Genomic DNA, 27,593 nt, shown 5'->3' on the forward strand with positions numbered 1-27,593 from the left:
TTTTTAGTCTGCAGATAGCTGTGGCTACTGTAGTGTCTGATATTTCAGAGGAAGGTAAACAATGCAAACGTTCAGGTGACATCAGGCCCTTGTTGAGGGAAAAGAATCCTTTCTGCTTTCTGAAGAAATCTGGGGGCAGCAGTCCACATCTCAGTGCACAGCAGGCAGCAGTCTGTGACAGCATACCACCACGTAGATCTGCTGTCACCAGACTGGTACAAACTGCACCCCCCTTATAACTGTAAGGACTGCAGCAAGACTCAGCACTGCAATGTGCCGTGATTCCCTTGGTAGAAGAATTTTGTGAACAATATTTCATGGTTACCACCTATACGTTTCATTTAATGCCTGAGTTTGAAAATCATGTTGTAGATATTTCATCCCTTTTGTCAGCCAATTATATCGAAAGTAGGCTGACGACAGATTTTGATTTCCAGCTCCGTAAAGCCTGGCATCAAATCAGTACCTGTGTATCTTCAAAGCATACGCTGTCCCTGGAAATTGTGCAGGCAGTTCTTTGCACTGATGGTTATACAAGTACAAAGGCAGCGTTTCTTCTACATACTGTGTTTTTAATTCAAGTGTGTCTCTTTCACGGTGTGCCATCCTTTGAAGTGAATTATTTGCTCAAGGATGAAGAAAAAAGTAGCCTTCATGCAAGATTTTTTAATACAGGTTGTTTCAGATAGGGTCTCTGTTTTTCAGAGAAAAGTCTGAAGCAACTCAAAGGTACAAAACTGACTGAGCAGAATCCTAGGCTGATTCTCACTCTCCACCACAGCAGTAATTTTAGTTGGGGGGCACAGGAGTAAGCAAGGTGGCAATGGAACAGATTTCTGTATTGGACTTGCTGAAGTTCTTGCTGAGCTGAGAGGAAATTGGAGAGGAGGTTTCTGTGAGGTTGAGCCAGGGATGAGCATTCTGCCTTCTTCCAGTCAAATAGCTCATGCTTTGATCTCTGTTCAGTTACTTGTTTGCACTCTTGCAGTGCCTAGAAGTCATGGGCATGAATCACAGCCCTCTCCTGCCAGGCTGAGGTCAGTTTTTAATTTTAACATCAGATATCTCCTATCAGCAGTCTGTATCTGGCAGTCAACAAGTTAACAGGTATATTTCTCCTCTAACTGCTATGATCACAAGCAGTTATCAACGCTAAGGTAATTAAGATGGATTACTTTAGATTTGAAGTAACACGATGGTTATTGGAAGTGCAATTAATAACAGTTATTAATATCAGTTATAGCTTGTTGCTGTAAACTGAGCAGGTTGTGAGGTAGATTGTATCCTAAGCAGCTGAATCAATAAGGATTAATTTTTTCCTCGGAGGACCTGCCACTTTTATTTGTGAGCCAAGAAGGTCTGCAGCATGTGTCATTGCAGAGAGGAGCAGTCTCCCTGTTGGTATAAACTGTGGTCGCCCCAGCAAGAGACAGAAATACTTGGATGGGACTGTACGAGCTTCCTGAATGCCTACAGGGTCTCGTCAACCATCCCTGTCTGTATGACCTCTCAGAAATGTGCTTGTTAAAGTTTTACTTGTTCAAAAGATGTTCACTGGCTCTTTGTTGGACTAATGCTTTCATCTGATGCTAAAATATCAGTTAGTGGGATATTCAGTAGAGAGAACAAACACACTGTGTGATACAGAGCATTAATTTCCACTTGAAAGAAGCAGCAACTTAAATTGAGTGTGTGCCAGATAAAGGATCTGCTTTGAGTTCAAGTTAGTGGCAACAAAGGCATGTGTTAAAGTCTGAAAAATTGTTTTAAGAGTCCCCTAAAGGAAACCTAAAAATAGAGGTGATACATCATGCAATGACTACACTGGAGGCCTCGTAGTTCCTTTGCTATCTGTATTTCCTAGGGAATGCAAAGATGCATCTCCATTTACTCTTTTTATTCAGTCATTTTGAAAGGTGAAGTAGGAGAGATGGAATGAACAGACCTTGCTGCCCAAACAGACCTAAACTGGACCGTGCTTGGCAAAGACCAAGAAAAAGGAAGTGCTGCTGGCCTTCCCAGAATGACCTCCCTGAGGTTTGGCTAGGAGGGCAACACGATGAGGATCTTCCCGTGACTCAAGTATTACAGATAGTTGGGATGTGTCAGACCTGCTAATCTCTTAGAGAGGTCTCAAGGGAGTCCCAATTAGTAAGGGGATTTTTTCTCCATTCATTGGTGGGCAGGATTCGACTGAGCATTGTTTAGCTCTGTTAACACTGTAATAAATGAGAGGAGCCTTTTCCCCAGTTACGTCCTACACCTGTGTGTATATGAATGCATATAACTTGTGTACCTGCAGCTCTTGCAAAGCTTCCGTCACACCAATGCAAACATTTAACTGAAATGGTTAAACTGGGAGACCAGTCAGCCCACCTGTGTAATTGATGGAAAGATTAATTACCCACCCATCTCACTCCAGTAAAGTGTCTTCAGCTGGGTGGTGTGGATCCAGGTATTGTTTGAGAAAGGGGTTTCCATATAGATTAATTGCTTGTGTGTGGAGGTGAAAAAGAGCAGGCTAGAGCTCTCAAATACCTTCCTCACTGAGCATCTCATGAAGCCTAATAGAAACAAACATTTAGCTTTTGAAACCTCGTGTTTGCTTTAAAAAACCATTATTAAGCACTGGAAAGCTGCCACAAGCAGCACTGCACATTCCCACAGTTTTTTGGTGCTCACGGATTCCTCTCGGTGGAAGTAACTGCAGGGCAGGTTGTACAGGAGCAGGGGGTAAGTGCTCAGTAACATTGCTATGCTAAAACAAAACCCTGGCATTCTTTTCCATGGTGTGTGTCTGCTTTTATGGGTTGGCAAGAAAGTGAATGTAATTTAGTGTTCAGAAAGCTGGCAGTTACTTGCAGTAGAGGTTGTAGTAACACTTGAGCACAGTGTCCTTACTGCTCCCTCAGGATATGCATGGATGCAAGAGGATGCATGCTATGAGGTTTTGTACCAGAAAAAAAATACAAGAAACATGGGAAGAGCTTTTCACAGTCTAAAAACCAGATAACTTAAGGCCAGTGCTGTGCATGAGGGAGTTCTACTACCTAAATGTACTTGTTTAAAAAAAAATTGAGGTTTAATACTCTCATAATTTTAAAACATCTATAGAGATTATCCTCAAAATTTCCACTGGGATTAGGAAATCTCGTCCCCAAAGGAAGAGATCTCTCAAGTAATAACTCTACAAATTAGAGGATTTATATTAAAAAAACACTTCTGCCACTTTGCTCACAGATCTTTGGATTTTGAGTTTGTTTGTGTAGCCTGGCTTCTCTTATAAGCCAAGTCTGTACAACAGAAGCTGCATCAAGCATAGCGTCTTAAACTAGATTGCATTGTGGTTCAGTAAATATTAATTTGCATGCATCTGTATATAACTGAAGGGCATTTAGCACTGTAGACAGCTTATATCATTTATTTCACTTTTAATTCTTATTCCTGTTCTCTTGATAAGCTTTCCTTCTGCAAGGTTTCCAGGTTGGGCATCTTGTGAGATCCTGGGAATTGCCACATGTGACAAATTAACCTCCTTTATTGGCAGAGGATACCAGCTACTCTCTGGACATTTCTCAGTCTTGTTAGCAAGGCATCATTATCTTTTCATAAAAATCTAGCCCCTTGTCTCCTTCCCTGCTGCTTGATTGCTGGCAGGAAAAGCTGATGAACTCATAAAGGACTAAGCATGTATTGCCAGATAAGTAGCACTTAGATAAATAGAAAATAGACTTGTTTTAGAGGGCGTAGCCTGACTGAATCACAGAATCACAGAACGGCCTGGGTTGGAAGGGACCTCAAGGATGACGAAGCTCCAACCCCCCTGTGCCATGCAGGGCCACCAACCTCCACATCTCACAGCAGCCCAGGCTGCCCAGGGCCCCATCCAACCTGGCCTTGAACACCTCCAGGGATGGACGGGGATCCACAGCCTCTCTGGGCAGCTGTTCCAGCACCTCACCACTCTCACAGCAAACAACTTCCCCCTGACAGCCAACTGAAATCTGCCCTCCCTCAGCTTCAAACCATTTCCTCTTGTCCTATTACTATCTACCGTTGTAAAAAGTTGATTCCGCTCCTGTTTGTAACCCCCTTTTAAATATTTACTGCTATAATTACAACATTTTTAATTAGATGAGAGCAAATGGGAAACATCTCCTGCCTGTGCCTGCTATCGTACTTAGACAAACTAAGTGGGAGTGTCTGGAGAAATGTTGTTGATTGTTCTTTTGTTTTGTTTTGTTTGTTTTTATGCCTAATTAGTTGTTTTCTAGATCACTTCTCTGATGCCTTACAGATCACCAGTGGTCTGTGGACTTCAGTATGGGTGATACTGCTTCAGAGATAGTCAAAGGATATCCCACAAATGTCCATCTTGCTCAGTAATCTCAGAGGAAGAATTATATTCCTACCTATTGGAATTTAATGGCTTGAGTTGTACCAGGCAAGCAGTTGGATCAGATGCTGAAGCATGAGGCTTCTTACCCCCTATTCAAGTATTTGTAGCTATGGATGTCTTCACTTCCTCTCCTTCAGGACATCCTCATTCCCTGCCATCCCTTGTGGAGGCTGAGATGGATTCTGTGAAGCTCTGGTCCTTCGCTCCATCACATTCTCCTTACTTCATCCTGGATATCCTTGTATCTTTCTGCCTGGTAACTTGCAGCCACACTGCGTATATGTTGGCTTCCAGAGCACAAAGACTCTCCTCCATCACTGGCAAACAGTTCTTCACACGAACAGAGCCTTGGTTCTGATTCAGCTACACTTGAATACACAATGCTTACTGTTCTGTCAGCATTCTCCTGGGAGCCACATCTTGTGCCATGTATTTTCCTGAAAAATAGATAAGCTGCGCAGACTTTCTGCCAAGGTCCATGGCCTAAATAAGTCAAAGACAAAAGTCATTTACAATAGCAAAGCCTTTTGTGCAGTGCGAAATTGTTGATTAAAATTAAAGTGATAACTAGTCACTAGTGGGGTTCCACAGGGCTCCATTTTGGGGCCTGTTCAGAAATTGAGTGAATATACTTACAGCATTGCCCAAGACTTCAGTCCATAATAAAATTCTCCTCGAAGAGACCAACAGTTCTCTGTAGCACCGAAGAGATCCATATGTGAGGGGCTGGTTTGCAAAGCGTCAATGAAAGTGTGTGAAAGATGCAGTCCAAACAGGGAAGAGAGAAGGCCAGAAGAATGCTGCCATTTGTGGGATTGAGGCTACATAACTGAATGGCCGGATTCTGACCGTACTCAGGATTTCAGTAGAGGGAAGGTTGCTTTATTTGTCACAGTTGCCTCCGTATGTGAGTTCTGAGTCTGGCTTTGTTCCTGCAGTGCTGATTGTAGCTACCCATGCTTCGAACAGTAGCTGCTGAAGGTGAAGGGTTTGATCCTTACCCACCTCAATTCCTTAAAATGTACTGCAGCTGCTCAGGCACATAAAGCTGCTGTCGGTCTCCTGTGGGACTGGTGGAGATTGGATACAGCCAGGCTATCAGAGAGGCCCTCCACTGACAGAATATCCCATGAGGAGTGGAGCCAAGGTTCGGCGTGAGTCTCGTCCTCCTGAAGATGTGTTACCTGGTGAAAATGCAGAACTGTACTGACTTCAGCACCAAGCAGAGAACTACCAGATGAACATAACTCTGCATATCTGCAGATATCTTTTACAAGGCTTTCTTCCTTTTGATCCATTTTTCTCTCCAAATAGAGCTTGTAGGGAGCAGACTGGTGCATGTGATGCTTTCCACTGTGCCCTTTGGAGACAAAAAGCCACATCAAGCAGGAGATTTGTGAGTTGCTTTAGATTCTGTTATTACACTTAGGATGATGAAAGAACAACAACTAACTTTCATGACTATGAAAGCAGAGGGAAAACTGCCTGTGGATAGATCAAGCACATGCATCGTTGGCTAGAAATTAAGGTGTTTGTAGCTTCAAATCCTGATTTGAAAAGTTCGGGATAGAAGAAAATATCTAAGCAAAAGATGTGAAGCAGTTTGTAAGATTTTAACTCAGATATACACAGGAGAATAAATCCACAGGTAACATTATGATTCATTAACTATACCTAATTAGGCTCCTAAATTTAAGTAGACAGAATCTCCCCTGGGGGATTTCAAGGCACCCACCTTTTACAGTTGTGGCTGTGCAGGGAGCTTAGGAATTTAGTTTGTTTAAGGATGACTTCTTCAGGGCACACGTGTCGAATGCCCAAGTGAGGAGAACTAGCTCTTTTAATAAGGTTATTACATTCCTGGAATTAGGAGAAAGCTGTCCCGAAGTCCAGCGCTAGAAGGGAAAGGAGAGGCTGGGAGGGAGCAGAGACTGTTTGCCTTATGGAGAGTCTCAGTCAGAGGTGTCCCAAGTATACCTTCCTCTCCTAAGACCTTGTATGTCACAGGCTCCAGGAGCCCACTGGGAGAAACGATGAGACTGAGTGAAATTTTGTTGTGTGGTCTTTGTTTCTGGACCAGAAATGTTTGACTTCTAAAGTTACTTCTGATTACAGCTGTGTGAGATAAGGATAAGCATCTCTTCTGTGGAAAGAAAACAAGATATTTGTTTCTATTTATGCACTTATTGCACAACCTTTCTGTAGTTAGCTGCTTCAATAGATGCAGCAAAGGGAGAAGTGTCTGGTCTGCCTCAGTGGTCTTGGCAGAGCACTCTGAAAGTCGGTCTGATTCATGCCAGGTGTCCCAGCTTGCACCATTTCCAGCCCAAAAATCACCAGCAAAACAGCTGAATTTCTGCTCTGGGCAGTGTCTGCAGGGAGGGGAAGGGGAGGAGGGCCCTGCTTCAGGCTTTGGCCGTAGGTAGCTTTGCTTACGGCAGGGCTGTTTTCCCAGAGAATCTCACTTGATTTCCACATGGTGCCTGGAAGTGGACTTACTGTAATTGGCGTGAGTCACTTCCTCTTACCAGTGGTTTGGAGCCACCACGCTCACAGAACATGCCTGCAGTAGGCTGAGTAACTCCTTCTTTCTCTTGGATGTTACTTTTAGTTTCAGGATTACAGACCATACCAGCACTCTCTGGAAGAAGCAGCTCCCCTTTTAAAATGAATGAAGGAGAAGGAAAGGGCTTGTTAAGTCTCTGCTCCTTTTTATTTGCTTGGGAGTGAGGATTTTGAAGGGCAGCGTGTTGGTCAAATTCCAGCTTTCAGGCTTAGGTCAGTTGCACAAGATTCCTTCTCCTGCTGTCTCCTGGGACCCTTTACACTGATGTGTAAACTATACCGTACTTAAAATACGATACAGATTGGTACAGTACCTCTGGATTGGTACGATCCAGAGGTACAGTATGGCTTTTCGCTAAGGCGCGGAGCTGATGACCTCAGGCTTTTATATGGGAGTGTCCAGCCCAGTGTGGTCACTCATGGCGACACATAAGAACTGTAGGATCTGATGGTCTCTTTCCAAATGATTACAGCCATACTTGACCAAAGAGCAGCAGCTCCCCTGTCAGATATGTGGGGAATGGTTGACCATGGGGCAGGATTTGAAGGCAGGCTTAGGATATCTGGTGTGACAGGGGTGACCGTGAAAAGAGGAAAACTCTTGACTTCTCCCTGCTGGCCACCCCTATTTAATGGGCTGCATGAAAAAAGGGTTGGCCAGCAGGGAGAGGGAGGTGATCGTCCCCCTCTGCTCGGCTCTTTGAGGCCCCATCTGCAGCACTGCGTCCAGGCCTGGGGCTCCCAGCACAGGAAGGATGTGGAGCTCTGGGAGCGGGTCCAGAGGAGGCACTGAGATGGTCAGAGGGCTGGAGCAGCTCTCATTGCTGTGGTCCTTTTCAACCCAGCCGATTCTGTGATTCTGTGGTTCTGTGACCATGCCTAAGACATTTAGTCAGGAACCAGAGGGGTAGGTTGTGCCTCTGTTTACCTCTGGTGTTCAAATTAGTTTCTTCACTCCCGTATTTCTAACTACGTAATGGTATTGCTGTTGTCACCAGATTCGGAGTGTTCTTACATACGTGATTTTTCCTTTTTGTTCTATTTGGTGATCTGATGCAGTCACAATCCAGCATTTTAACTTACGCTTTACAGCACTTAAAACTCATCCAGTTCTGCAGTCTTAGGGAGCTGTGTACCTTACAGATGTGCTAAGAAACTGCTTTCTTTTAGTAGTTCACAAACATGAGTGATTCCATGTCTGCATGCCATACATTTTCAAGTCTCAAACAGCAGTGCTTCAGAGCTGCCACCTTTAAAAAAAAATGCAGTAGTTTATATTGGGTGCTTACTCACAGTAGGGTGTTTTTATTATTTTTAATTAAAAACACATTGAGCATTCACAGTTCCTGGCCCCAACCTGCCGAGATAAAAGGCTTGGTTGTAATTTTCATCAGTGAAGGAATCATGCTTTATTCAAACTGCATACTGCTTCTGTTGTTCATGGCAGGATTTGCTGATCTGCTTTAGTTGTACTGAGCTTATGGGCTGCAAATGCACAAGTGAATACATAGCAGAGGACTGGAGATTGACAAAACCCATCTGTGTGTTTTTAAGAAAGAGCTTTCGGGGATCTCTCCTCAAATTGACTGATATGTGGGTACAGTGATGATGGAAGTTAGACAGTAATCGAGTCCTGGGAGTGGAAGTCTTTAAACGTGTTTAGGACTGCGGAAGCATCAGGAAATACCAAATGATGGAATTTGCAGAGAGGGGGTGGTTTGTGAGGCCGAACTACAGGGAGACCAAATTCTCCTTTCTTTGGCAGAGATTCCCTCTGTGAAATTGGGTAAATTACTTTGATATTTAAACAGTTACTTTCAAAACTCGGTCCCTGAGCCAGGTTCCCGTCTGTAAAATTTGGGGGTTATAGCAGTCAAACGTTTTGTTTAGTGGAATAATATACGCACTTAAATTGAAACACTCGTCAGCATTTTGGGATAGAGATCCCGAGAAAGAGCCATAATCCTCTGCAAAACAATCTCACGTGGCAAGTAGCTGAACCCGCAGAACTGGAGTATTTAAAAGCAGGCAGATCAGCACTGCAGACAAGATGCAGCAAATGATCTTAACAAAGAGGCGAGGTGTTGGCTGGCCTTTTCCATCTCTTAGCATAGTCATTGGGAATTCTGCTGCTTTAGGTGCAGTAACTTCTAGTCACCTGTCTGTCTTCTGGCCACGCAAGGGAGTGCTTGCATGGAAAATCCCAGCAGAAGGAGTCTCTACCACCTACAAATAAGGATGCTGTTAGCAGCATGTGTCTCTTCGCACTGTCCTGCCAGGTGCTCGTACTCAAGGCTGATAGGCCTGCTCTGCACAGAGCACACTGCGGCTTTGATTTTCATTTGCCCCGTTTTTTGCAAGGGGAAGGTGGCATGCAGCGATGGTGTGGATGCGTTGTGGGGTTGGTACCATTAATTCACTGCACACGAGTAACAAAGGTCTTGATTGGGAAATGTAATAAATTATTGGTAGCACGGTGCTGATTCAGGGAGATGAGCAGTCTTCCAGTGAGAGAAGTGCGAGCAAGGAGCTGGCTCTGCTTTTAGAGCAGAGAGATTACATAAAGATTTGAAACCCTTATCAGCTGCTTGGCCCACATTACTTGAGAATTTAATCATTTGATTGAATGTCCACATCTCAGTGCTGACTGCTACCCTCTGAGAGACCAAAGGTCCTCCAAGTACTGCCTCTCTTTCAACTCATCCCAACTCAGTTCCCATCTACTTCTTAAGGTGCAGGGCTCCTGACTATCAGACCTGTTAGCATTTTGATTGATGACCCTATTTCTTTCCCTCGTCTACATACATCGCTGGTTCTGCTGACCAAACTGTGCTAAGTTCTCTGCTGGGTTGCACGCAGCAGGCCAAGTGCCAGTCCTTCCCTGCAGGATTCCTGTGCTTAACGCTGAGAGGAGACTAAAATCCTAGGTATTTTTTTTCTGGTGGGTTTAATCATGAATAACATTTTTTGACACCTTGCTGCAGTTCACGCCGTGCTTTGTGTCTGATGTTTTGCTCTCTGGAGGATTTAAGGAAGGCGTTTCGAAGGAACCAGATGTTTAATCTTTCTTGTGGAGTTGGCTGCTGCACAGAAGCTAGCTGGAAATTGAGATGTTTCACACTTTCTAAATCAATCTATCTGGGCTATATATGGGTGTAGTGTTGTATAAATGTTCTAGAATAAGAAAAGACTTGCTATGTGCCATCACACTATTTACTCCTTGCAAAGATAGGTCTGTCCTGGTGAAATGTCCTCAAGATGTTTATGGAGTCCACAAAGAAAAGTGGTCATTACAAACGAAAAAATCGTAGGTTCTTCCTTCTTTTCACTAAACTGCGTACAGAATTTAGTTGCTGAAATGAAAACAGAAACTGGTTAGGATTTTTATAAGTACCAAAGCTAATCACGAATGTTAAATACCTGCCTGCTTTTGGAAGTCTCTTTACACAGCCACTTCTGTCTTTAGGCACCAAAAGCCTTTTTGGCATCAGCCTTTCTATGCCTGACCTTCTTAGCCACCCCAGAGGAGTAACAGCACCCTAAGGTGCCTTAATGATAAACAATCTTTCTGAATACTTTCCTGTAATTATTTCTCCTTCTCCATTCTTCCCTGGGATGCTGTTGGCCAGCTGCTGTGATTTAGCCATGCTTTGTCTTACCACAACTCCTCTCCTGTACCACAGATAGTATTCTCAGTGGCATTAGCACAGGTGCCAAGGTGGGAGGGAAAGCTCAATTCCCTAGATGTGCTTAGGAAAAGATCTTTTTTGTCCATTTCTTCGAACGCTGAAGGGTGGCATCACCTGTTCAAAGAAAGATATAGCTCCACCCAGCCTATGTTCTGCCCCAGAGTTGACCATGAAGGCTGGGAGGTGAAAGGAGATCTTTGTGAAGAAGAGCCAATCTGGAATATGGCAGAGTAGCCCAAACCTACTGAAACTGTGTTTCTGTGTTCCTTTTGCTTCATGTTCTTCATCAGACACATATCAGCAGATTTTATGGGATGCAGTTTGGACGAAAGGTGTTTAAGGCCATACTGATTTGTTCTCCAGATGCCTTTTAGGCCCTCAGCCTGAGATGCAGCAGTATCTGAAGGATACTAAGCCTTGTGCAGTTGACACACCGGAGGGATAGGATGCCATCCAGAGGGACCTACATGGGTTGAGCAGTGGGCCCAGGTGAAGCTCATGAGGTTCAGCAAATCCACATGCAAGGTCTGCACCTGAGTCAAGGCAGCATCCACTACCAATACAAGCTGGGGTATGAAAGGATTGAATGCAGCCCTGCTGAAAAAACATCTGAGGGTGCTGGTGGATGATATGAGCCAGCGACGTGCCCTTGCAGCCCAGAAAGCCAACCGTACCCTGGGCTGCACCCAAAGCAGTGTGGTCAGCAGGGCGAGGGAGGAGATCCTTCCTCACTGCTCTGTGCTGGTGAGGCCTCACCTGGAGCACCGCATCCAGATGTGGAGTCTTCAGTGCAGGAGAGACACGGAGCTGTTGGAGTGTGTCCAGAGGAGGGCCACGGAAATGATCCAAGGGATGGAACACCTCTCCTACAGCACAGGCTGAGAGCTGGGGCTGTGCAGAGGAGAAGAGAAGGCTGCGAGGTGAGCTGAGAGCGGCCTGTCAGCATCTAAAGGGGAGCGACAGGACAGAAGGGGACAGACTTTAGCAGGGTCTGTGGTGACAGGACAAGGGGAAATGGCTTCAAGGTCAAAGAGGGGAGATTTAGGTTAGATATAGGGAAAAAGTAAGTATGGTGAGACACTGGAACAGTTTGTTTAGCTCCTAACAGAGGATGTGCATCTTTTGCTGCCCTCCCATCAGAGGACAGTTGCTAATTCAGATTTCATTACAGACTGCTGTGCCAGGTTTTTGCTGTTCAGAAGCTGTAGGTTTTCATGTCTGTCTCCTGACTTATCATGACTCTTCTAATAATATGGGAACTTCAGCACTGATATCTTGGCAGCCTGATACAGGAGGTCAGTCTGCAAATATAGAAACAATTCTCTTTGCCTCAGCAAAGACAGCAAGTAAAACACAATGTAAACAAGGCAGTTGGATTGCTTCCCCCACCAGGAATATTTGTACTTATGCAGGCAGATTTACTGGGTGTGATTAAATCTCACGCTCCAGCTTGGCACTGATTAGCTGCAAGGGGCAGTCAGGAATTTCCTTTCTCTTCCAGGGCTGCATGCTTTCAAAATCTTCCTTCAAGCTTGTGCCAAGGATCTCAAAGTGCTTTGGTTTTTTAATTACTCTTCATCACGCCTCTGCAAAGAGCAAAGATGAGAGATAGCAATGGAGCAGTGGGGAAACTGAGGCATGGGAGGTGGCAGCCAACTTGGGGCAGTAGAAGCTGTGACCATCAGACTTGAAGGAGGGAGGGCCGAACATTGCAGCAGTTCTTCCCTGGGATTTCTGTGGGTCTAATGATCTTGTGTCAGTTCTCAGTAGTCTGGTTCTTTAACTTAGTGAAGTGCTGGCTGTCTGCAGAAACAAAGCAGTGCTTTGATGTATGTATTAGGGTACAGTCACCAGAGGGGAAAACATATTTCTCCCCTGTAAATTTCAGTTTATTTACTTGGTCCTTCAGCACACTGTTCCTCTAATTTCTGAGCTGAACAGCATAAATAAGGTTGGTTGGTTGGTTTGTTTCTTCTCTCTTTGTATAGAAAGGCACTTTGCTCTGAAATAGCCTCAGGTGTTGGCCATGGCTGAGGCACAGAACTGGTTCAGCTCCATAAATGATATGCTGCTATGTCCCTACAGGGCAAATCAGTGAATTTACTGTGTGGATTCACCTTTTGTGGGTGTACACTAAGGAGCTTTGATTGCTTTGCTTAGAGGTACAGCCAAAGAGAGCTGGCCTTGCAACATCCAGGAGGGGAAGGTAGTTTTGTTACTACGGCACGCATTGGTCCAGAGGGACCAGTGATACACAGACGCAGCTCTGGCAGGCATGTTAACCTTTCTCACCTGTCTGTTACTTACAGTGAAGATGAAACAAGGCGCTAGCCAAGCCCTCATCCTCTTTCTCAGGATGGTAGGAACAGAGAAGAGGTCTTTCTCAGCATGGCTGAAGCTTGAAGTCCAAAGAGGGGAGTATTTTAGACCTCATAGGGTGGAGAGGGTTTCTTTCAGGTAGGATTTCTTATTTTGTGGTGGATAATTTAAGCTTTTTTTTTTTTTGTGGACAGCATCCTCCAGAGGTGGGTTTTGGATATCCAGAAATGGATATGCAGTCTCAAGTCAGCAACATAACGCTTGAAGGGAGACAGGGATTCAAGCATAACTGACAGTGCCCTTTGCTAGGGGCTTCCTGTTGTGCCTGCCACCATGATAGGACCAGCTGCAGATCTCTGAAGCTCAGGGCTGGAACCAAAGACCAACTTATCAGTCATTTCATTGCCTTAGATGGGTGTCTAAATAAGCTGTCCAAACATGACCCTCAGTCTAGTCTAAAAGCTTAATTATAAGTATCACAGAACCACAGAATTGTAGGGGTTGGAAGGGACCTCCAGAGACCATCGAGTCCAGGCTCCTGCCAAAGCAGGTTCCCTACAGGTCACACAAGTAGGTGACCAGGTGGGTCTTGAACATCTCCAGAGAAGGAGACTCCACCACCTCCCTGGCAGCCTGTTCCAGTGAAGTAAACCGTATCTTGAGCGCTTTGTAGTTCCTAGCCTTTTCTCCTTGCGTATCTCCGTGCTGGCATTTGAAGTGCGTTCATCGCAGTGGTAAATGAGTGCCTGTTTGTTCTGCACATGATTAATTAGGTATCAGCTGAACCCACAGCACAACGCGATAATTCTCATTCTGATCAGCTGAACTAACTCTAACAGTTGTGCTCCTCTTACTCTTCTCTTTCAGTTCCCAGGAAGCTCCTGCATGAAACCCAGCCAAGGCCAATCAATTACCAAGGATTTCAGAAGCCACATTTTCCACTGCGACCAAAGCTGTTTGATGCCAGTGTTATAGGAGACGGTGTGTTCCTTTCCGATGTCTCTCCTCCCAGTGTAGGACGTGCCCTCCCAGGTAACTGTGACTATTGTAATACTGGCTCAGGCCTTACTGTGGTCTGGTAACTCTTCCCTTCCCCTTATGGAAACTTATACTTTATCCAGGTTTCTATTTTGTACCCATCCACGTCACGGTCAGAATGAGAGGTTCTGGGGCATTAACAGTGTCTGACTAAAGTGAACTGTTAAACTCGCGCTGAATTTCTTGACATTGCAGTCATGGCCATGCATGTCAAAACTCGCCACAGAAGTACTTTGAAGACCCACCTAATGCAGTCCCAAATCCAAAGCAGGGCAAACACAGCAGGAGATTGCTTCACTGGGGACAGAGAGGTTTTCAGCGGAGCTTTGAAATCTGATGCCATTTTCATAAAAAAGCAAAGTGGAGAGAGAGGAATGAAGTCAGATCTTTGCTGTCGAGGGGTAGGTGAGTAGAAGGAAGGGATTGATTATGAATAAAGGAAAATGGCAGGTGAGCACTTACTGGGTTAGGCAATGTTTTTGCTTTGTGTTTCACCACACTGGGGGTGGTGATGACACGACTGAAGGAATTTCCCACTCTCCACTCCCTGAAATGCAGTGAGGGGGTTGCTGTGCACAGAGCTGCCTTGTCTGCTATAGGCGAAGTTAACTCACAGCCTGAGTAACCAATCTGCAGGCAGTTACGTGTCAGCAATGGCACACTGGTCAGCGGAGACCTTACTGAAAAAAAAATTGCCAAGAAAATGAACTTTGGATTAGCCTGAAATAAAATCTGTCATCTTGGTGGTTTTTTTAAACGAGAAGAAAAACACAGAGCTTATTCTCATTCCTGTAAACATTTCACTTCTACAAATGACACCTTTTTATTTAGTTTTCATATCGTTTATTCATTCATTTAAAAAAAAAAAAAATGCAGTGTTTTTCAAACATGGATGTCAGTTTAAAATTAACAGCTGAAATATTGTTCCAGAAATCACAAAAGGAAATATTTGGACATTTCTGTAATCTCCCTTCCTGTTTTATTTCTTTTATTAAAACTATTTGCAAAAGTCAGCCCAGTATCTTGAATAGTTTCTCCTATGTTACTGGGCAAACTTTCTCCTAGCTGAAATACTTTAGCTCTAATTTGGCGTAAAGTCGCAAGGAAAACAGCCTGAGTGAGTCAGAACAAGTAAGAAAAGGTGGACGTGGTGAAGGGGTAACCAGCAGCAGGTGGGCTGCTAGGGCAAATGAGGTCTTCAGAGCTAGCAAGAAGAAAGGGGTTGTATTGAAATGTGATCCTGGAATAAAAGGCGGACAAGGGAACTGCATAGCAAACCAACACGTGACCCTTGTGATGTTTGGTTGTTCTTCCCTCCTACATAACCCCAGCATCTTCTGTCTTTCCTGTCTGTTCTTGTACAGTCCTGTACAGTCCTATGAAACTGTTGTGTAGTTTTGTGATGCTCTTTGCTGGAGTACAGCATATGCAGATGAATGTTCACTGAAAAACTTGTTTGATTGCATCTGTTCTTCAGACAAGTCAGAAGAAAAAAAAATGAGACTCTTCTTACATCTCGCATAAGAGGAGTTGTGCCTTACTCTCTCCTAAAAGACACCATTTTGCACAGCTTGTTTTCCAAGGGATGTCCAAATCCCCACACAAGTGTTTTCATCTGAGCCTTTCCTGACTGGTGTAGCACATGCAAACAGGGAAGCCCCCACGGCAAGTATAGTTTAAATCTCATTCCTAGTGAGATGCTGTGAGTGCATTGGCAGTGAGGGGCAGTAGGTATACTGTCACTCATTCAGAGCTGGGCAAGTGAGAGAGTGTGATACAGAGGTGCCAGGTTCGTATTACAGAAACCTCTTACAGGCCTATCAGGAACCTGCAGCACATAACTCAGTGGTCCTCTTTAGGATGAGAAATATGTTTATGAGATTATATGCTGGCGGTGCTCTTCCTTTTTGTTATTGTAAAGAGATTTTAGATTAATTATTTTAGAACCAGACCTCTGTGTGCATACATACAGGGGCAGGATTCTATTGCTTTTACACAAATGTGTCATTTGTAGTTGCAGGAGTTATTCTAAAAGAGTGGGAATTTTCCCCACATCCCTTCTCATATCTGCCATCTGTGTGGATGTCCTGCTGACCCTGAGATGGCTTAGATGTCCATGTGAACAAATACACTGAGCTTTTAAGTTCCTGCTACGTGGGGAGAGCTGAGTCACTCCATTAAGATCTGTCAGCTAACAGCAGGATTTGCTTGCCGTGGCTTAGATACCTAGTGCTGGATACTTTGAAGTACCCAGGGCATCTTCAGGAGGGCAGGGGTTCAGTTTGAAGGAATGAAAAATGTACTCTGCTTCCTGTGGATTTCTTGGTGGGAATGGTGGTGTGGTAAAGAAAACCTCAACCGTTTGTACAGACATGGATTTATCAGGCAAGGAGAATAAAAAGAAAGATTAGAGGGCACGTTAGCATTTCTGGTGCCTACGTTTGAATTAAAACATTTTCCAAAGATTTACTGTTAATTTCCTGCTGGCTGTGCCTTTGCCTCTCTGTACACCTAGTTGCAGCAATCTCTGTTCTCCCAAAGGAAGGGCTTGTGGAGATGTTTTTCTCTTTTGCATCTGCCACCCAGAAACCCATGTTTGAAAACCTTTCTCTGGGGCAGTCATTTACACCTTGGTAGCTTGGTAGATGTGGTTTTCTCAAGGCCATGCAGTCTTCCAGTGGCAGATACAACTGCACCCACGTTCCTCGGGGCTGAGCTCTCGCAGCAACACCCGGACATCCATCTCTGCTGCTTCTCCTCCGAGGCACATTAGGGCTTGGCATTGCTGCACACACGTTCGTGCACTCAGTCCCTCTCCATCCAGTATTACCTGTTCTCTTTGACAGCCCTCATTCCGTTGCTGCTCCTCTGGGCTGTGCCACTTCCCAGCACACACAGCGGGAGGTTGAATGTCTTGTCTTGCTTTGCTGGTCAGCAGGGAATGGACACGGACTGGGTGAGCACAGATGATCTCTGGTTGTGCCCTTTGTTTGCATGGCACTGGTGGTATTGTAGGAGGTGGACCCGCCAGTTTCCTGAGTTTAATACTTGCAGATAAGCGAAAGCCAGGTGCAAGTCTGTGATTCCACAGCGCGCTGCTTGGAGCTGGACACCCAGGAAAAGGAGCCTGAGAAGCTGTAACAACTACCCTTAAACAATCACATGGATGATGGAGCTGGATCCTGTGCACTGGTTTTCATATGTTTAAAACAATTAGTGTTTTGTGACCAGTGAGAGTGTCTGCCAGCAGATCAAGGTGCAAGAAGTACTCGGCAGCAAGCTGATAAGGTCTGAAAGGGTCTCTTTGAGCCACCTGGAATTATGTGCCTCCTCAGCTCTGGTCTTCTACAAATAAAATCAAATCATTAACTCATGCTTGCTCACCTCTCCAGAGGGAAATGATGCCTGGGTGAAACACAATGCAAGTGAACTTCTGAAGGCAGTCAGATAAATTCAGATTCGCCCTTCTCTGCAAAGGCTGGGGAGAAAGTGTTGTCTGTTTGCCAGGTGCGAATGATCACTGCAGCGCGACTCCAGCACAGGGTTGCCAGCTCTAGTGTGTTTTCCGTGCCCATGTGCAGGCTTATAACAAGTTAGCTGATAAAGGCTCCGTTGATTTACATAAGATAAAAGAAACCTGATTCTATGTTTGCTGTAACCTGGTGGGTGTGTCTAGGCGGTGACATGAAAGAGCAGGAGACAGTGGAGAGAAGATGCTGTTTGGATGCAGACAGGGCATGGGCTCGGCTGAAGTTAACTGCAAAGGTTTTGTTGCCCCAAAAAGGGGAGCGAATGTGGGTGGTTGGTGCTGAGCAGCTCCAGATCTCTGAACGCAGATGAGGATAGGTAGGGCAGGACAGGGCTGGTGCACGCGCCTGGTTCCTCACTCCCTTTCTGTTTCGAAGCAGAGAAGAAGAAAGGGAGGTCGGCCACCTTCTACCCTCTAGACAACACCCCCTTCCTGCTTCCTGTGGATGAGACACAGCCACCAGCGTTCACCAGCAGCATGGAGCCCGTGGGTGCCAGCACAGAGATGGCATTGCTCAGCAACATCCTAGCAGCGTACGCCTTCGTCACAGGTAGGTCTGGTGGCTGCCACCTCTCTGCGCTCCCACGGGCTCCTTGTAGGCTCTGCACAGAGCCCTACATCCCAGTCATTTACGGCTAAATCCCTTTCTTTGAGCTGTTGGTATTTTTCATTCATCTCTCAGAAAATTCTGCCTTGAAAGGCCTGACCAGGGCAGCTCTGGCAGACAACACGCAACAGGCTTTATGGTGCCCTGTTTTCCCCTGGATTTGCTCTCATCTGAAGTTAAATATGGTGTGAACTTAAATGTGGTCTTATTTCTAATGCTGTGTTTTTCCTGAAGATCAAAGCCTGGCACATAAGGAAGGCAAGCTTGTTGTCCCGTAATTTGGAAAATAAGAGATCATTACCCTGCTTAAGAGAATTTGGCTTATCTTCAGTAGGAACGTGAAGATGAAGTAGCTTGAGAGTCTGCTTAATTATATATTTAAATGTAGTTTAGACCAAAACTTCCTTGGATCTCAGTTTATCCTTCACCCACATGTATCTTTCAAGTAGCAGAGGAATAGTCTTCCTTTTAAGATTTGCATTAAGAAGTTACTCTTGAAATAGAGACTGTGTGCTGTTTTCAGTGCTTGGACTCAGTATCATTGAGAGTAAAAAGTCCAGTAGAGGCAGACAACATAGTGCAAATATTTTCCATCTTGTGAGGTGCCTTGTCAAAAGTAGGAACTGACTGCAGAGCTGAGGATCCACCCCCAAGAAGGTAGCACTGGCTCTACGTATTTTAGGATGATCTCTGCTGCTTTCTGCAGAATGAGGGTCCTGTTTTTTTACTAGCCTTCTGTGACATGCCATTTACAGTCAGTTTTTCTTATGAGACTGCAGAATGTTCTCCATTTTAATGAGATGTTCATGTGCACCTTGTTGGTAATACTGATGTACTGCTCTTTTAGTACACGCTGTGAACAATTCTGTGTTCTATAGCCAATCTGCTCACAGCACCCTAATGCAGTTAAGCTGGGATCTGTGTAACTAAAACTGCATTCATGAGCAAGAGTTATTTCACGTCTTTGTGACGTTCAGCCTTACTGATTCAATAAATAGTAATGCATTCTTGGTGCCCTGCTCTTGCGGAGATGCCACCGTGCTGCTACAGGCAAGTGTTTGGATTGGAAGTAACTAACTAGGGCTTTTCATTTTGGAATCACTAGGTAGCTTAATAAGAGTTTTTGTGCATATTAGTGAAGGATCCTTCGAAGAGGACATGAATATTGAATGCAAAGTTCTGCTTTTCTACACTTTGAACAGTGTCATTGAAATTGGCTGTTGGTGACACTTTAAAGAAGCCTAAATGCAAGTAGTGATGTTCTTCGCAAAAGGTGACTGAGTGGGATATGTTTTTATTGCTTGGACTTTCTAAGGAAAGATTAAGGAAAGGAAACATTAAATGTATCTTCTGTCTATCGTAATTCTTCCCTCTATTACCTACATCTGTTTTTGCTGTGAAAAAAAATGCCTGTATTCTCAATACTAATAGAAAATAAAATGCTGTTAACATTATTTTCTCCATCTGCAAAGTAATAGGTAGCAGAAAGTTTTAGGATTTATGGTAGGGGCAGTAGTACTAGGATTTAGGACTGCTGACTTTGCTTCCATTTGCTTCCACAGCACAACTCTTTGACCTTGCAGTCATTTTATGGGGTACAAGGCCTCGATTCATCCCCTTGCCAAGGTGTCAGTCTTGGCAGGAGCCTTTTACTCCAGAACAAATAGTAAACCACAGGATCAGAGAATTGCAGGGATAGGAAGAGAACTCAAGGGATCATCGAGTCCAACCAACCTGCTAAAGCAGGTTCCCTACAGTAGGTCACACAGGCAGTTGACCAGGCGTTTTGAGTGTCTCCATAGAAGGAAACTCCATAGAAGGAAACTCCACAGCCTCTCTGAACAACCTGTCCCAGTGCTCCCTCACCCTTACTGTAAAGAAGTTCTGCATGTTTGTATGGATCTTTCTATATTCCCTGTCCTATTGCTGTGCACCACTGAGAAGAGCCTGGCCTCATCCATTTGTCTCCCACCTCCCTTTAGATATTTATAAACATTGATCAGATCTCCTCTCAGTCTTCTTTTCCCCAGGCTGAACAGCCCCATGTTACTCAGCCTTTCCTCATACAGGAGATGCTCCAAGCCCTTCATTATCTTTGTGGCCCTCCACTGGACTCCTAGAAGATCCCTGCCTTTTCTCAGCTGAGTAGCCCAGAACTGGACGTAGTATTCTAAATGTGGCCTCACCAGGGCAGAGCAGAGGGGGAGGATCACCTCCCTCGACCTGCTGGCCACGCTCCTTTTAATGTACCCTGGAATCCCATTGGCCTTCTTGGCCACCAGGGCACACTGCTGGCTCATGGCCAACCTGTTGGCAACCAGAACACCCAGGTCCTTCTCTGCAGAGCTCCTCTCCAGCAGCTCATCCCTGACCCATACTGATACATGTAGTTATTCTCCCCACGTGCAAGACTCTACACTTGCTCTTGTTAAACCTCATCCAGTTCTGTCCAACTCTCAGCCTGCCCGGGTCTTGCCGAATGGTAGCACAGCCTACAGGCGTGTCAGCCACTCCTCCCAGCTTTGTATCATCAGCAAACCTGCTGAGGGTGGACTTGATCCCTTCATCCAGGTTGTTGATGGAGATGTTGAATAAGTCTGGAGCCAGTACCAACGCCTGGGGAACACCACTAGTTACAGCCTCCAACCAGACTCTGCATGCTGATAACCACACTCTGAGCTCAGCCAGTCAGCCAGTTCTCAATCCACCTCACCATGCACTCATCTATCCTGCACTTTCTAAGTTTCCTAACAAGGATGTTGTGGGAGATGATGTCAGATGCCTTGGTGAAGTCAAGGTACACAACACTCACTGCTCTCCCTCCATCTACTCTGCTGGTAATGACATCATAGAAGGCTACCAGGTTGGTCGAGCACAATTTCCCCTTGGTGAATCCATGCTGACTACTCCTGATAACCTTCTTCTCTTCTAGTTGATCGGAGAGGGTATCCAGAACAAGCTGTTCCATCACCTCTCTAGGGATGGAGGTGAGACTGACTGACTTGTAGTTTCCTGCATACTCCTTTTTGCCCTTTTTGAAGACTGAAATGACATTGGCTATCCTCCAATCTTCAGGCACCTCTCTTTTTTGCTAGGACCTTTCAAAGATGATAGAGAGCAGTTCAGCAGTCACCTCTGCCAGCTCTCCTAGCACACACGGGCGCATTCCATCGGGGCCCATGGCTTTGTGTGCATTGATTTTGACTAGACATTCTCTGAGCAGATCCTCCTCAAGTGATGGGAAGTTTTCCTTCTCCCGGATTCTCTGTCATCTCCAGGGTCAGGGATTCTTGAGGACCAGTCTTAGCACTAAAGACTGAAGCAAAGAAGACATTCAGAATCTCCACCTTCTCGGTGTCCTCTGCTACCAACATACCCACTTTATTTAGTAGGGGACCCACATTTTCTCTGGTCTTCCTTTTACTGTTGGCATGCTTAAAAAAAGCCTTTCGTGTTGTCCTTTACCTTCTTTGTAAGGTATAATTCCAAGAGGGCCTTAGCCTTCCTCATTGAATCCCTAAATTGACAGCCTTAACTGTCGTGTTGATGTGGGACTTGCTTACCCTCTTATAAAGTGGTCTCCTTGTGATATGTTCAGATTCACTAGATGTCGGATAAATGGTATAACTCAGACCTCCCCACTTTGGCTTCCAGTGATGAGTTCCTGAGCTTCTTGCCCGTGTTCTCCAGTGCACTGAACCATGAATGTTGGATGAATTTTAATCTCAATGATATGTAGGTTCAGGTTGGTATTAGAAAAATAATTGATGACTGTCCTATGGATTATTGAAACAGCAGATGCTGTAAACTCTTTTTATTTGCTACGTGTAATGTTGTCATTTGCTCTTAGCAAGGAGGATGGATTTGGCATGGTTTATTTTACTATATGTTAGTATGGGGAGGAGGCTTTATGTTATGAGTTCAAAGACATGATGTGTGACAGGGCACAAATATAACTGGAATAAAACTAAGGCACTGCAAAGCAACCTCTCTTCTTGTTGCGGACTTTGAACAGCAGATCACTTGGAAATTTTCATGTTTGCCTGGGTTTGCAGCCTTGAAGAGGGCTTACATCACAGCAGCTGTTGATGCCCATAGAGAAGTCACTACAGTGGCTTAAGAGAGGCAGGGTGGCCAGGGAGGTTTCGGTTCACACATCTTCCATCACCCCTGACCTCAGCCTCTGTGCCAAAGGGAAACATAACGCAAGAAGTGCTCTGCTCCATGACACCAAAATGTTCCCCAGGTACACTCTGCAAACTGAAACTGACACTGTGCCATTCTGTGATTCTATGAAACTGCTGATCAGGACTTGCCTGTGCTGGTGAGTTGGCTAAAACAATACTTTGTAAAAGCAAGTTGTAAATATACAGGGAAGAGACACACATTTTTTTTCTTTTGGTTGGGACAGAGGATGGTGTACACCCTCAGACCTCCTCCAGGAAAAGGACCTTAGGGCACTTGGTGTTGCATGGATCAAGTACACGCTTGAAAAGATCTTCCACTATGCTACTTTTTCTGCCTCCTGGCAGTGGAATGTTTCTTAGCCTGAGGAAAGCACTAAAATCCATGTCCATGCTGGTGTTTGCTTCTGCACAAAATGACAGGATTGGTTGGGAAGCTGCAGATGAAGAGCTGCAGGCTCTGTTATTTGCACAGTTGGCACGTGCAGAGTCTTACTGCACACGGAGTGGATGAGCACCGATATTAGCAAAAGCCTCTGGGCTCATTTCTACAATCTTTTTGGTTGCAGTTGCCATGTAAATGTTGGAAATGTTCCTGTTGACAACCAAGGGGTGAAAAATCACAGCACAGCAGGAAGCAAAGCCTCTCTGCAGGAGAGTTGATTTTCACTGTCAAATCTGTTTGCAGCTATCACCATGTTTAGGAGCATCACAGCCTGTTAAGCATTACCCAGCTTCCAGAGCTTCGAAAACATTTCTTCAGAAACAGAGGGAAAGAGTCAGCAGTGCCTGTGATAAGTGGATTTATCAGCTGATCAGACAAATGAGTTTTATGCAGAGTGTGGTCCTGCAAAAGGCCGAGGAATGCCCTTAATTTAAAAGCCAATTTTTGTGACAGAGTTAGGATTAGAATTAGATGCAATCCCTGTGTGTAAATCTCAGTCCTGTTATTTGTCATGGACCTGATCCAAAACCTGTCTGAGTATCTGGGAAGACTTCACTCCTCTCAGTGACAGCTGGACCTGTCTCTGCAGTCACAATCTTCCAGCAAGACCAGAACTATCCCTTCTGTTTATATAAATATTACATTCTAAATTGTACCAGAGCACTTCCAGTGCCTTCCTTTGGATAGAGGACTTACTTTAGTTTTGTATTCAGGATAAAGTAGTTAGAGGGAAACCTCCACAAATCCCCATTTTATTCTTCCATAAGCCCTAAACCATTGCTGCCAAGTTATTAACAAGGAGCTTCCAAAAAACAACCCGGGGGGGATCGTTCCAACTTTTAGACTGCTTGGCCTGAGCCTTCTTAATAAGGGGCTCCTGGAGAGCTTCCTCTGTCCGCCCAGGGGATTTCGGCAGCCTGTGGGGCTGACTGTAAATTCCCAAGAAGGTATTATTCCTACCGTTTGTGTGACTGTGCTCAATGCTGAGCCTTTCACTGGGAGCTCTGAAATATCCCTCCCCACTGAGGTTTCTGAATGTATGAAGCCATCACAGGAAGCCAGCAGCGTTAATGCCTAGATTGCTTTGTATTTATTGAAACGATTTATTATAATACCAGTAACAACCTTGGCCTGTGGCATTTCCTGGAGAATTAATGGCAGTCTGGGCTGATGCTCCCAGCAGATTGTTAGCCCTCAGGAAACAGCCTCCATAATTGCTGCTGGTTTGGTTGGAAAAACAAAATAAAATGTGTTTCTAATTTCTGGGCAGTTTGACTGGATAGAAAGTGGTGGGCTTTGTGTAGAGGGTTTACAAAGAGCGTATATCTTTTGTCTGCAGTGATTAAATTCAGGCTTGAATCAGTGACATTTTTATCAATGCATTTAGTCCAGAAAGAGAAATACCACAGAGAGGGAAGGAACCCCATCTAAAGAGATTGGCAGCAGCTGGGTCCTTCCAGAAGTGTAGGAGAAAAACACAGCCTTGAGCTGTCATCCACAGCAGTGGAAGAGCGAGCTCCACTGGTCAAAATCCACTGGTCAAAAAAAGGGGTAGTGGGGCACACATACACACGAATTCATATCAAACTATTGTTAACTCCTGTTACTGATATCCATACGCTTTTAAAGAGTTTTTGAAATACTTTGAGACGTGTTACCGTGGGCATGATGAATGTGAGCCTCCCTCGAGTTTTGGAAGGTTCTGAGCATCCATTTCTGAAGAGGATGCTGCTTTTTGTTCTTTGCAAGGAGGACGTGCAAAGGAGGAGGCTAACTGATCAACCCCCCAAATCCGGGGGGTTGCTGATTTGGCTGCTTCAACTGAGAAAAAAACAGAGCCCCTGGTTTTTAGCTTAAGTTGCTCTTTCTGCTGTGGAAAGAGAGATGTTGCTGTGCAGGTGGATTGTATGCATGATAAATGCCAAGGCTGCAGTTGAACGGAGGGTTACAGCTCATGAGGAAGTCCAGACAGCGTCTCAGATGTTGACAGAGTAGCCGGAGGAACTCATAAATGCCAGCGAAGCCCAAAGATTCGATTACAGCCCTTGCACTGCATGGAGAGCTATACACAAAAGGACGACAGGGGATGAAAAATGGTTGCTTAAGTAGCAATGGAGGTGCTGCTTGCACATGAGCAGGATACGGTAGCATGGAAAAAGGAGTAGGGAGGAGAAATGAAAAGCAGGACATGGACAAAAATGGGAGAAGAGAAACCACGTGTGTCCTTCTCAGACTCAAACCCATGTTTTTTTATGAGTTGCTTTAAAAAGAGTGAACAGTGGAACTAATGCAACCAAATGAAGCCCATGTGTGTGCAGGAATGTGGTGCTCAGGAAAGTGCTGGGCATCGTGTCAGCCAAAGCCAGAGCAGGGACAGACTGCACTTACTGGCTTGCAGGACAAGCGGATCAGCGCTGCTCATTTGTGCTTCCCGCTATGCGTGTCTTTGCAGTCCTCCTTGTGCCTACTTGCAAGGAAGCTTGCTGTCCTGCGTTGTCCAGAGGGAGGTAAAAGGGGATGATGACACTTTTCCTGGGGTTGTCGTGTCTCTGGAATTAAGACTGCTTTACTGTTCACGTGTAGCAGATGGACAATGGCTTTGCTATTGCATAAGCTGGGCTGCAGTTTTTATTCAAGTTCAGGGTTCCATTAACTTCATTGGGGCCAGGATTTCAGTCAGTCAGATTGCTGCAGAGCTATCAGCACATTCTCCGTGATTGTTCTCATACCTTTTTTCTCTTTTACCTTCTGCTTTTTTGTTGACTCACTCTTGTCAAAATACCTTAGCTTAAAGTCTCTAGCTTTGGCCTTCCTTCTTTCTCCAACTACTGCTGCATTTTTTCCCTCTTCTGCATTGCTAAATGCATCTTTTGCAGTTCTTTCCTCCTTCTTTTGCAGTCTGTCTTCAGCCTCTTTTTTTCCTCATGTCTTCCCCATTATCCACTCTAGCAAATCTAGTGTTTTATTAGCCATATTTCAGACTGTCATGACATCTTCCTCTTCCGTGGCTTGTCATTTACTTTTGAAATCCGTTTGGTAGGAGAGAAGCACAGAACACAAGTGCTTCTTGTTCATGTAACTGTTCCAAGAGCATCTTGGGGCATTGAACCATGCACACGTCGGTGTCTGGGTTCTGGACACAGAATCAGAATAATTTAGGTTGTGTGGGGCCTCTAGATGTCATCTGGTCCAACTCTCTGCTCCTTCTGTTTTCCTTTTCTTCTGTAAAAGTTGATTTGAAGGAAATCACTTGGAGAGTGATCTAAAAGCATAGTGTGAGGGGGTGAAGGTAGAGCTGAGTCTTGTAGTTTTTCCAGGGACCAAATAATAGTCTTTCAGCTGGGGGGATCTAGGACAGCTTCATCTCTGAGTTCAGGGGATTAGGCTCATCTGAGGAGTTGACTCCATCCTTGAACTTAGGACTTCCAACAGACACAGCAGAGCAGAGCTGGCTGTGACACTTCTGCTTGGTTCATCTTCACCCACTCAGGATGTCTATAAACATGAAATATGCTGAGGTGATGTAGCCCAGGGCAAGTGCCATAACAACATTTATCACAATTACACTTCTTAGCAGTCTCATGAACCAAAAAGCACCACCCTGTAGTAAATAAACCTAGTTGAAAAGGCATTGTGGATCTTCTGGAGTCTTGTTGTATCACCCCGAAATGCAGCTCTGCAGGACTCATTGTGTCAGGGCACACAGCCCAGCAGTGCCTCTGTAGCACAGGTATTCTTTTTGGTGGTCTGGGCAGATAGCAAGCACACTCGCCTCGGATAAGCAGAAGAAACTTACAAATAAATATTATGCATTTTTCCATGCTGCAAGGCTTGCCATTTCAGCTGAGCTGCAGTACAGACAGAATGTAAAGCTTTGTAATAAACTCTGTTCTTTGCACAGTGATAACAGCTATGACAGAAAGATGCGTTCAGTTGCTTCTGCTTGTGCTGCTCTCAGGTTTTAACGCCGTTCCTGTAGCAACTGGAATTAGCACTTAATTCATTTTTCAATTCAATTTCAATTCAATCTATCCTTCCAGATAACTCCAAGACACAACCGCAGCTAACCAGCATTCTGCATGTGGGTCACTGCCTTGGCAGCAGACCTACCACGTAAAATCCCCTCCCTGGCTTCCCTGGGGAAAGGAGGCGAAGGAGGGCTTGGAGGCAAACGGAACCATTAGAAGCTCTGCCCCTCTGGAGACCATTGCTGGTGTTTGCACAGAGGAACAAGACGTGTGTTTTGTTTGTTCAAGAATCGTTCTCAAGCACTGTTTCCTTTCCCCTTTCAGAAAACCCCCGAGCGGGCCGCTCTGTATTTTGTCTCCGGGGTGTGCATCGGACTCGTGCTGACCCTGCTGGCCCTGGTGCTGAGGGTGTCCTGCCGCACAGACTGCAAACGTTCCTCCACCAAAAAACCTCCCCGGGAGAGCGAGAGCGACAGCAGCGACAGCGACGGGGATTCGGACAGCACGTCGGACGTGTCGGCCCGCAGGCACCGCAGGTTCGAGAGGACTTTGAACATGAACGTCTTCACTTCGGCGGAGGAGCTGGAGAGAGCGCAGCGGCTGGAGGAGCGGGAGCGCATCATCCGCGAGATCTGGATGAACGGCCAGCCCGACATCCCCGGCACCAGGAGCCTCAACCGCTACTACTGAGTGCTGGCAGCCCGGCCGTCCCGCTGCGCCACGGGGCTCCTCCGGCCACGCCTGGCAGAAGGGAGGTGCTGAGGAATGCCGTGTGCGTGGCCCTTCTTTTCCTTCCAGGAGTGCTGTGCGATGGACAGCAATAAAGCTTTCGCTGTCTCCTTTTCCCTGA

The 27,593-nt window shown here is 45.3% G+C and overlaps 1 protein-coding gene across 3 annotated transcripts; it reads left to right on the forward strand.

Moving 5' to 3' along the window:
• The first annotated feature begins 2,510 nt into the window (after positions 1-2,510).
• Positions 2,511-27,593, forward strand: EVA1A (eva-1 homolog A, regulator of programmed cell death). Of its 3 annotated transcripts, none has more exons than XR_002112667.1 (4): positions 2,511-2,733; positions 13,840-14,004; positions 17,916-18,089; positions 27,068-27,155. XR_002112667.1 is itself a non-coding variant. In XM_010708208.3 (4 exons), the coding sequence occupies exons 3-4, from the start codon at positions 18,017-18,019 to the stop codon at positions 27,431-27,433; spliced, it is 438 nt and encodes a 145-aa protein (XP_010706510.2). In that variant the 5' UTR covers positions 2,532-2,733; positions 13,840-14,004; positions 17,919-18,016; the 3' UTR covers positions 27,434-27,593. The 3 variants fall into 3 exon arrangements, 1 of the variants encoding a protein (XP_010706510.2); XR_002112665.2 differs by lacking the exon at positions 27,068-27,155 and adding an exon at positions 26,816-27,051 and having other exon boundaries at positions 2,522-2,733; positions 17,919-18,089; XM_010708208.3 differs by having other exon boundaries at positions 2,532-2,733; positions 17,919-18,089; positions 27,069-27,593.

Source organism: Meleagris gallopavo, chromosome 2, assembly GCF_000146605.3.
Source record: "Meleagris gallopavo isolate NT-WF06-2002-E0010 breed Aviagen turkey brand Nicholas breeding stock chromosome 2, Turkey_5.1, whole genome shotgun sequence".
NCBI classification, from domain to species: domain Eukaryota; kingdom Metazoa; phylum Chordata; class Aves; order Galliformes; family Phasianidae; genus Meleagris; species Meleagris gallopavo.

Excerpts from the sequence above, each read along its gene's own strand:
- EVA1A (XM_010708208.3), top strand. The coding sequence starts at position 18,017 with ATGGAGCCCGTGGGTGCCAGCACAGAGATGGCATTGCTCAGCAACATC. Across the intron at positions 18,090-27,068 it reads AGCGTACGCCTTCGTCACAG|AAACCCCCGAGCGGGCCGCT; the intron begins GTAGGTCTGGTG and ends TCCCCTTTCAGA.